At 50.4% G+C, this 10,801-nt stretch overlaps 1 protein-coding gene across 1 annotated transcript; it reads right to left on the reverse strand.

Moving 5' to 3' along the window:
* Positions 1-656: 656 nt before the first annotated feature.
* On the reverse strand, positions 657-8,391 carry LOC149431653 (beta-1,3-galactosyltransferase 5-like). The gene is made up of 2 exons (XM_089665429.1): positions 7,817-8,391; positions 657-1,947 (listed from the first exon to the last, which is right to left on the reverse strand). The coding sequence occupies exons 1-2, from the start codon at positions 8,352-8,354 to the stop codon at positions 1,418-1,420; spliced, it is 1,068 nt and encodes a 355-aa protein (XP_089521555.1). The 5' UTR covers positions 8,355-8,391; the 3' UTR covers positions 657-1,417.
* Positions 8,392-10,801: the final 2,410 nt, after the last annotated feature.

Consider the following 10,801-nt stretch of genomic DNA (forward strand, 5'->3'; position numbering starts at 1 on the left):
CCACCAAAATAAAGCTTTATCTGTCTTAAAAAAATGCTAAAAATTCATATGTGTACAGTGTTGCACGACCGCGCAATTGTCATTCAAAGTGTGATAGCGCTGAAAGCTGAAAATTGGCCTGGAGAGGAAGGGGGTGAAAGTGTCCGGACTGGAAGGGGGGTGAAGGGGGGGGAAAGTGTCGGGACTGGAAGGGGGGGGGAAAGTGTCGGGACTGGAAGGGGGGGGGAAAGTGTCGGGACTGGAAGGGGGGGGAAAGTGTCGGGACTGGAAGGGGGGGGGGGGGGAGAGAGTGTCGGGACTGGAAGGGGGGGGGAAAGTGTCGGGGACTGGAAGGGGGGGGGGGAGAGAGTGTCGGGACTGGAAAGGGGGGGGGAAGAGTGTCGGGACTGGAAGGGGGGGGGGGAAGAGTGTCGGGACTGGAAGGGGGGGGGAAGAGTGTCGGGACTGGAAGGGGGGGGGGAAGTGTCGGGACTGGGAAGGGGGGGGGGGGAAGTGTCGGGACTGGGAAGGGGGGGGGGAAGTGTCGGGACTGGAAGGGGGGGGGGGGAGTGTCGGGACTGGAGGGGGGGGGGGGGGGGTGTCGGGATGGAAGGGGGGAAAGTGTTAAATTAAATTGCATAAATTCCTGACTTTCCTGACTGAGTATCTCTTAATCTCTGCTCCAGTGGCTCGGACTAGGTTGAGACGTTCCCATCAGTCTGCTGCAGGCGGGAGGAAGCATTTCCTTTGTCTCTTATCCCCAGTGATCAGGCTGCAGCATTGAGGCTTTGTATTTGAGAACCTGCAGCAGAGGCTGATCCGTGTCAGATGTTTGTGAACACAGCCACCAGAATTGACATGACGGGATCATCTCATTCCGGGAAGTAGATGGTGACTCCGGAGGATGCCTGAACGAAGATGGCTTCATCCTTCTGGAAAGAAAAGTTGATAGCGGAAGGAATTGTCAGGGAAAGGACTTTTATTTCTGTAAAAAAGTCTAGAGAGGGAAAACCATTTCTCATTTTCCTTCCACTTCCCAATGATGTGCCGCTTTGTGTCGGTCTATCACATCCAATCCCAATAAATACGTTTTTGGTTCTAACATGACAACGTGAGGAACATTTCAAGGGGGAGGAAGACTTTTTCGAGGCGCTGTAATAAATGCTGGAAGCATTCATGGACTTCTCATGAAAACTAATCTGATGACAGGTCCACGTTAGCACTGCCATGTCTCTGAAGCAGGGGCGGACTGACAACTCATGGGGCCCCCGGGCAAAAGGAAATCATGGGACCCCTTTGTCCTTGCCCACACTCAAACTACACCCAAAAAAATCTATGAAAGGTACCAGGAGCATCTCATGAGGCCCCCTACTGACCCGGGCCCTCAGGCAGTGCCCTGGTGCCCAAATGGTCAGTCCGTCCTGCTCTGAAGTCAGATCTAGAAGGTGACTGTGTTTCTGCTGTCACTTCCTTGTACACTTTTGACTATCCTATCATACTCTTGTATTTCTTTTTCGCTGGGCGGACACGGCGTGGTGTAAGGAAGGGCATCCCAGATTTTTAGTAGACCATGACTTGATAAACAATGGACCACCAGGACGTCCTGAAAGCGGCAAATCTTTGAGGACTTCAGCCCAAAGGTACGGAAGCGAAGCTCGTGGTGGAAGGAGATGTTGGCCGCTAGAGCCAATAGTCCAAAGTACACATCATCCAGGGGGAAGACGGGGATGGTGGACGAGGCTTTGAGGAGGGATGGGACCAACTCGGCAGAGAAGAGGAATCCTCCACCAGAAACGAATGGGGGGTAGAAATCATACGGGAAGACACTGATGGAAATGCCGTATTTACCCCGGCGCTCCACTGGACACAGAGACTGGCAGAATCCATGGACTTGAAGAGGATACTTCTTGACAGTGGTGGAGATGTAGGAGGCCACAGCGTGGGGGTTCACAAACTCATCATCGTCAGCTGTCATGGAGGAAACATTTGGGTAGAGATGAAAAGAACTGTTTTTAGTTCATTCTGGTCACACACAGAAATTCTCAATCAACCTCCAATCACCAACGTAATCAAATGGATCAAGGCAACCCACCACCCCTTACAGAGGTTCAATAGAAGTTGTAGATCGGTGATCTTAATCCATTTGGGCTTTTTGGGAAAAACTTTTAAAAATAGTTGATAAAAAATATAACTAATTTGAGACGATGGGCATGCTATTTGTCTATAAAAACTTTATTGAACACGATGCATGTAGCGCCTTATCTTCCCGCACAGGAAATGTGTAGTATTCCATATCTCTCTGCCCCTCTGCCGTGTTCACTTCCCAAGTGAATGAGTATGGGCCACGTAGTACTCCTACTCATTCATAAAATGGTCTAGTGTAAATAAACACAGTTTTTGTCAATGACAATGAACAACGGCTGCTGAATCCTCATGGAAAAAAACTCTACCCATCTAAACAAGACCACTCCCGCCGCTTGCCAGTGCCGCATGAGATTGTCGGTTCTCCCCACGGTTAAAGTAACCAAAAGGGGGCGGGGCCATCCGGTGACGTCATTGAGTGACCCCGTTGTTTACTTTAGTGCAGTGGAAGCAGAGTTGTCGTTTGGCCCCGTGGCTGAGGTAAACAAAAGGGCGTGGTTACCGGTTGCCCATTCCTTTGTTTACTTCAATGTTAAAGTAAACAAAGGGGCAGGGTCACCCGGTGACATCACCAGGTGACCCGCACCCTTTATGATGTCGTTGCTCATACATGATGCAGTGACCCCGTCCTCTTTGCTTACTCTATCCGCGGGAGAGCCAGTAGCGTCATCTGGCGCTGGCAATCGATGGAAGTGGCCGGCCTTTTTTATTCCCATGCCATTGTTCTTCCTGATTGGCGTGGACCTACTTCACGGAACAACCTGATTGGTGATAGATCTACATCGTGGGCTTGTTTTCTTTTAATAAAGAGACTTGTCAAAAACTGTATTTTGTGTTTACACTAATCATTTATTTGTGACTGCGTAGGGGGGACTGTGCTGTGTCCGTTATGAGGGGTTCCCACCATCCCTGTGCTGAGTTCCCAGGTCTGTACACCCGCTGTGCCTAATACTAGGGGTTCATATCATCTATACAGTGCCTGGCTCTGAACTCCTGTGTCCATTATGAGGAGTTCCCACCATCCCTGTGCTGTGTTTCCCGGGTCTGTACACTTACTGTGCCCATTATGAGGGGTTCCCACCATCCCTGTGCTGAATTCCCGGGTCTGTACACCCGCTGTGCCCATTATGAGGGATTCCCACCATCCCTGTGCTGATTCCCGGGTCTGTACACCCGCTGTGCCCATTATGAGGGATTCCCACCATCCCTGTGCTGAGTTCCCGGGTCTGTACACCCGCTGTGCCCATTATGAGGGGTTCCCTCCATCCCTGTGCTGAGTTCCCGGGTCTGTACACCCGCTGTGCCCATTATGAGGGGTTCCCACCATCCCTGTGCTGTGTTCCCGGGTCTGTACACTCGCTGTGCCCATTATGAGGGGTTCCCACCATCCCTGTGCTGAGTTCCCGGGTCTGTACACCCACTGTGCCCATTATGAGGGGTTTCCACCATCCTGTTCTGAGTTCTCAGGTCTTTTGACAGTTATTTTCTGCTCCCCATGGCTCAGTATCTAGGCTGCACAGTGCATCCACGTGAGAGCTAACAAACTCATTGACTATTTATACACGGACACTAACTCCTGTCTCCTTCTTTCTGAAGGGGTGCCCCCATAGCAAGCAGCTTGCTATGGGGGCACCCGCTACTCCATGTTTCCATTCACACATTGAGCCGTGGCTTGGCCCCACCCCCTCTCTCTCCACATTGGCTGGCTGGCTGTGATTGACAGCAACGGGAGCCATTGACTGTGTCAGCCATTGAGGAGGCAGAGACCCGGGACAGTCGAGGCTGTCGTGCACATCGCTGGATCTTGATGAGGCTCAAGTAAGTACTGAGGGGGCTTCAACGCTCCCCAAACACCCTATGCACAGATTTGAGGCGATTGCCAAGCGTTAAAACCGCACCACAACCACCTATAATGAAGTTAAATGGTATTAATGCTCCACAACCACCTCGAAACCGCACCGCAAACACCTGCCAGGCATTTGCAAAGCGGCACCATAGACTTGAATGGGAGGCTTCAACTCCTCCTGACTCAACACGAGGCGTCAGTTTTGCTATGACACGCTAATGCTTCAGTGTGAACAACACTGTGTGCTGCCATGCGCAGAATTTTCATAAGTGTTTCAGAAGCGTTAAAAATGCCTCTAAAACACCCGTCTGACGCCTGCGGACAAAGCTAGTGTGAACTGAGCCTAAATCTCCTCCAGAGCATCTTCAATCTCATGATGAGAGTGTTATGCCAGCATCCTCAGGGGTTTGGACACTGGAGAAACGAAGGGAAGGCTGGAGGTTCTACCCCAGATATACAGTATGAGCTGGCAATGCAGCAAAGTGTCCTGAACATGCCACACATTTTGTGAGGTGAAGAATGATGGTCTGTTGCCATTCAATGCCACATGATTCCACGCAGTGCTGCATGTTGGGGTGCCTTCTGAACTGAACGGGTCCATTTACATGTTTCACATTACCTGTCACTGCATTGGTATTTGGTTGGAACACAGGGGTCTCCAAACATTCCTATAACATTCTACAAGTCTGCAGACTTTAGGGGGTCATATGAGTTTAGATAATGTACAGTGTCAGTGGGAGTAAACAATGCTCCATCATTGGTATTAGGGGACATATTAGTGCCCCATCATTGGTGTCAGTGGGAGGAATAGTGCCCCATCATTGGTATCAGTGGGAGGAATAGTGCCCCATCATTGGTGTCAGTGGGAGGAATAGTGCCCCATCATTGGTATCAGTGGGAGGAATAGTGCCCCATCATTGCTATCAGTGGGAGGAATAGTGTCCCATCATTGGTGTCAGTGGAAGGAATAGTTTCTCATCATTGGTATCAGTGGGAGGAATAGTGCCCCGTCATTGGTGTCAGTGGGGGGAATAGTGCCCCATCATTGGTGTCAGTGGGGGGAATAGTGCCCCATCATTGGTGTCAGTGGGGGGAATAGTGCCCCGTCATTGGTGTCAGTGGGGGGAATAGTGCCCCGTCATTGGTGTCAGTGGGGGGAATAGTGCCCCGTCATTGGTGTCAGTGGGAGGAATAGTGCCCCGTCATTGGTGTCAGTGGGGGGAATAGTGCCCCGTCATTGGTGTCAGTGGGGGGAATAGTGCCCCGTCATTGGTGTCAGTGGGGGGAATAGTGCCCCGTCATTGGTGTCAGTGGGGGGAATAGTGCCCCGTCATTGGTGTCAGTGGGGGGAATAGTGCCCCGTCATTGGCGTCAGTGGGGGGAATAGTGCCCCGTCATTGGCGTCAGTGGGGGGGATAGTGCCCCGTCATTGGCGTCAGTGGGGGGAATAGTGCCCCGTCATTGGCGTCAGTGGGGGGAATAGTGCCCCGTCATTGGCGTCAGTGGGGGGAATAGTGCCCCGTCATTGGCGTCAGTGGGGGGAATAGTGCCCCGTCATTGGCGTCAGTGGGGGGAATAGTGCCCCGTCATTGGCGTCAGTGGGGGGAATAGTGCCCCGTCATTGGCGTCAGTGGGGGGAATAGTGCCCCGTCATTGGCGTCAGTGGGGGGAATAGTGCCCCGTCATTGGCGTCAGTGGGGGGAATAGTGCCCCGTCATTGGCGTCAGTGGGGGGAATAGTGCCCCGTCATTGGCGTCAGTGGGAGGAATAGTGCCCCATCATTGGTGTCAGTGTAAGAATAGTGCCCCATCATTGGTATCACTGGGAGGAATAATGCCCCATCATTGGTATCACTGGGAGGAATAATGCCCCATCATTGGTGTCAGTGGGAGCATAAGTGCCCCATCAGTGGGAGGAATAGTGCCCCATCATTGGTATCAGTGGGAGGAATAGTGCCCCATTATTGGTGTCAGTGGGAGCATAAGTGCCCCATCAGTGGGAGGAATAGTGCCCCATCATTGGTATCAGTGGGAGGAATAGTGCCCCATTATTGGTGTCAGTGGGAGCATAAGTGCCCCGTCATTGGTGTCAGTGGGAAGAATAGTGCCTCGTCATGGGTGTCAGTTGGAGGAATAGTGCCCCGTCATTGGTATCAGTGGGAGGAATAGTGCCCCGTCATTGGTATCCGTGGGAGGAATAGTGCCCCATCATTGGTATCCGTGGGAGGAATAGTGCCCCGTCATTGGTATCCGTGGGAGGAATAGTGCCCCGTCATTGGTGTCAGTGGGAGGAATAGTGCCCCGTCATTGGTGTCAGTGGGAGGAATAGTGCCCCGTCATTGGTGTCAGTGGGAGGAATAGTGCCCCGTCATTGGTGTCAGTGGGAGGAATAGTGCCCCGTCATTGGTGTCAGTGGGCGGAATAGTGCCACGTCATTGGTGTCACTGGGCGGAATAGTGCCACGTCATTGGTGTCAGTGGGCGGAATAGTGCCACGTCATTGGTGTCAGTGGGAGGAATAGTGCCTCGTCATTGGTGTCAGTGGGAGGAATAGTGCCTCGTCATTGGTGTCAGTGGGAGGAATAGTGCCTCGTCATTGGTGTCAGTGGGGGAATAGTTCCCCGTCATTGGTGTCAGTGGGGGGAATAGTTCCCCATCATTGGTGTCAGTGGGGGGAATAGTTCCCCATCATTGGTGTCAGTGGGGGGAATAGCGCCCCATCATTGGTGTCAGTGGGGGGAATAGCGCCCCATCATTGGTGTCAGTGGGGGGAATAGCGCCCCATTGTAGGTATCAGTGGGAGGAATAGCGCCCCATCATTGGTGTCAGTAGAAGGAATAGTGTCCCATCATTGGTGTCAGTGGGGGGAATAGTTCCCCATCATTGGTGTCAGTGGGGGGAATAGCGCCCCATTGTAGGTATCAGTGGGAGGAATAGCGCCCCATCATTGGTGTCAGTAGAAGGAATAGTGTCCCATCATTGGTGTCAGTGGGAGGAATAGTGCCCCATCATTAGTGTCAGTAGAAGGAATAGTGTCCCATCATTGGTGTCAGTGGGAGGAATAGTGCCCCATCATTGGTGTCAGTGGGAGGAATAGTGCCCCATCATAGGTATCAGTGGGAGGAATAGCGCCCCATCATTGGTGTCAGTGGGAGGAATATTGTCCCACTGTTGGTGCCAGTGTAGGAATTATTGTCCCATTGTTGGTGTCAGTGGGAAGCATAGTGCCCCAAGGGCCAGATAAAGGTGCAAAGGGCAAGTTTCAGCCCCCGGGCCACAGTTTTGAGACCACTGCAGTAACACAATGTACAGCAATGCACCACATCATGCTGTGGTGTGTTACATTACAAATGTTGCAACACATCTAATTTTTGGTAAAATTTTGGCAGCCCTATACTTCCAATTGGTTCCTTTATCACAATGCATGTCAATGAGGGTTAATGCAAGTGAATGAACGCAAAGCACAAATATAAATGGGCCCTTAAAGTGGACCCTCAGCCTAAATAAAAACTAGTTTTCTTCCTGTCTTCTCCCCCTTCCCTTTCACATATTTAGGGCTGTATTGACTTCCCAAAGCCCCCACATGTGTTCAGACATGCTTTAGGGCTCTGTTGAGATGAAGGCAAAGTTGTTGGGGGGAGGACAAAACTAAATGGGACTGAAGTTTAAGGAAACTGAAGAACAGAACCATTTTTTCACCCTCAGGGAAAATTCAACAGGAAGAGCATCTAGGTGGGCACAAACACTCTGCAGGGAATATGAAAGGGAGATGTTTGAGCCGTTGTCTCTGACTATTATAAAATTTCACTGTTTGTGTGGAATGGTCCTTTAATTGAGGGACCCGGTTTTACCTTTGAATATGTACTTGGCCACTGGACAGCGGTGATGCAGCCACTCCAGGAAGCAGTGTTCTTTCAGGGATAAGTTATGGTGGCTCTCCATGAAGTCCCACAGTACAATGTCACCATACAATTCAGCTTCCTCCACCAATCTCTCCATCTCCTCCCGATGGCCAGAGTTGGCAAGGAGGAATACAGGGAGGAACCTGTATCCTAGAATCCTCCTCTTCCGAGCCCAAGTGTAACGTAAGATGCTTCTCCTCTCAGGGGATGCTGGGTGAGATTTTACTGCCAAGATAATCAGAGGATCCAGTGTTCGGCAATATCCGGAGAGATCTATAAAGGTTCGGCATCGATACTCCTGAAGGCCTGGGTGCTTCCGAGAGTATTCAGACAGATCCAGGTAAAATGTATTGCCGTTGTGGTACAAAGTCACTGAATGGCGGAGGACTGGGGTGGGGCTGTAATTGGCTACAATGTGGTTCAGGATCTCCTGCAGCTCCAGGTGGGACTTCTTCATGAAGAACTGGATCATGAATGTTAGGACCATGGATGTCAGGATAGCTGCTGAGATTAACCGCCATCTGACCAGCCGCTGGAGAGTAAAGCAAACAACGAGACAATGTTACATAAAATGTTTTCAAGAAGAACCCCAGGAAGCAAAATCTATATCTAAACCATGCTCTGACTGTAGAGAGTTTTTGGTCACGAATATCCCAATGACCACCAATGCAAGGTGCATTCTTCCTACTGATCACCAGTACCAGAATGTGAGGGACATTCTTCCCAATTTTTCTTTATTAAAAGTCTCGCAATCAATAAACATAAAATATTATACAGAATATTAAAAAAAAAATTATATATATTTACAGCAAAACGAAAATAAACATAGCAAAATCTGCTGTCAGACAAAAGCAAACGTCTCAGAAATGAACATGACATAATTGGGGAAATAAATCGTACTACCACTCACATCACTACACCAGACATCAAACCTGTGAGGTCAAGAAACCACCCCGCCCCCCTTATGCATGCAGCCCTTCTTCAAAAAAGATCTTAATCAACAAAAACTACGGGAGTGAAAAGAACAGTATAAGGAAAGAGCCCCTCACCCAGAGATGGACAGTTCACCAAAGGCAGGTCTGATATTCCTCCACGCCCTTATCCAGACCGCCCGAGGCTCTCTGACCCTCTCAAGACCCCGAATCTTCCCAACCTCACCCAGAATATCGTGCACCACCACCTCTACAGGGAGGACTTTCTTCCGCAGGGTAGTCTGACACCGTGCGTTCCATGTGAAGTAACGAACAACTATACTAACTAGAAAAAGTGTATCCAAATCAAAGTCCCAGTGAGCTGGGAATGCCCCGTACACCCACTCTGCATAACTCATGCGATAGAGAAAGGGGATGCCCAGAACCCTCCCCACACTTTTATACACCTCTATGTTAAAGGGACACAGGAGCAGAAAGTGGTCCATAGACTCCACTTTACCAACACACTCTGCTCTAGGACAATCCCGATCATCCACAGGGCGGTGCTTCAGGTTCCCTCTCACATAGAGCCTTCCATGGAAAGTGAGCCAGGCTTGATCCCTAAACTTCAAAGGGATTCTCTCCAAGTTAATTAAACGCAATCCCTCCCTCATTACGGAGCCTGGGCAATCCTTTAAGGCCAGTGACACACTGAAAGCAGAAGCCAAAATCCTCTCCCCCAGAAGCTTCTTGGGAAGGGACCTGATATCCTCCACTGTCACCTGCCACTGCCGAAGTATTTTCAGACACGGGGCAACATAAGCCGGGAGCTTGCCATGTCGGACTCTCAGACTTTTCACTGGGCCGCCATCTTCCCAGCAATGCAGAAAAGGCCTAAACCAAGACTGAAAAATACCCACCCATCCCGGCGGGGTCTCTGCTAACATATTACCAAGATTGTACTTTAAGAAGAGCAAAGAAAAGAAAACTATCGGGTTGACCATTCCTAGGCCACCCTCCCGCCTGGACAGGTAAGTTACATTGCGTTTGATCAAGTTCAGCCTATTTCCCCATAACAGTTGGAAAAAACAGCTGTAGACCCTTGCATAGAGAGATACCGGCAAGATACAGACGAAGCTGACATATAAAAAGATCGGGATCAGGTAAGTTTTGATCAAGTCAACCCTCTCTCTCAAGAAAAGCCTCCATCTCTTCCAGCTTGCTACTTTGGCATTGGCAACTACCAACCTGCTTTCCCAGTTTCGATGACCATAGTCACCAGGACCAAATTTGATGCCCAAAATTTTAATTTCCTGCTGGGGCTCTGGGAAGGCATCCGGAAGTTCGAAGCTTTCACCCTCCTCACCCATCCAGAAAACTTCACTCTTTTCATGGTTGACTTTAGAGCCAGAAGCCTCCGTGTACTGCTCTATCACAGAGACCACCTCCTGCGCCTCCTCAGTCCCAGAGATAATAACAGACACATCATCAGCATAGGCAACGACCTTCAAAGGCGGCACACCAGCAATGCCCAGAGGCACCCCGCACAACGATGCGCCCTCTAGCCTTCTTACAAAGGGGTCGATTGCGAAAGCATATAGCAGGGGGCTCAAAGGACATCCCCGGCGCACACCAGAGCCGACCTCAAAAGGCCGCCCAACCCAACCCTTAACAAATGGGAAGCTCTCAGCCCCTTTATATAATGTCTTCAGCCAATCTATAAACCTCCCCTGCAGGCCGTATCTACCAAGCAGCAACCACAGATATTCATGATTCACTCGATCAAAAGCTTTTGCCTGATCCAATGCCAGCAAGTACTTTCTCCATCCAGCAGCCCTGCATCATTCCAAAGCCTCCCGGATAGCCAAAACTGCTGAAAAGGTACTTCTACCTTGGACCGAACAGTGCTGATGGCTGGACAACAAATCGCCTGCTACTGACGACAAGCGCCAAAATAGAATCTTTGCCAAGATCTTTCTATCAACATTGAGAAGACTGATGGGGCGCCAGTTCTCAATCATTG

This window comes from Staurois parvus, unplaced genomic scaffold (genome assembly GCF_062004578.1).
Source record: "Staurois parvus isolate SC_StPar_1 unplaced genomic scaffold, SC_StPar_1.0 ptg002189l, whole genome shotgun sequence".
In the NCBI taxonomy this organism is placed as follows: Eukaryota; Metazoa; Chordata; class Amphibia; order Anura; family Ranidae; genus Staurois; species Staurois parvus.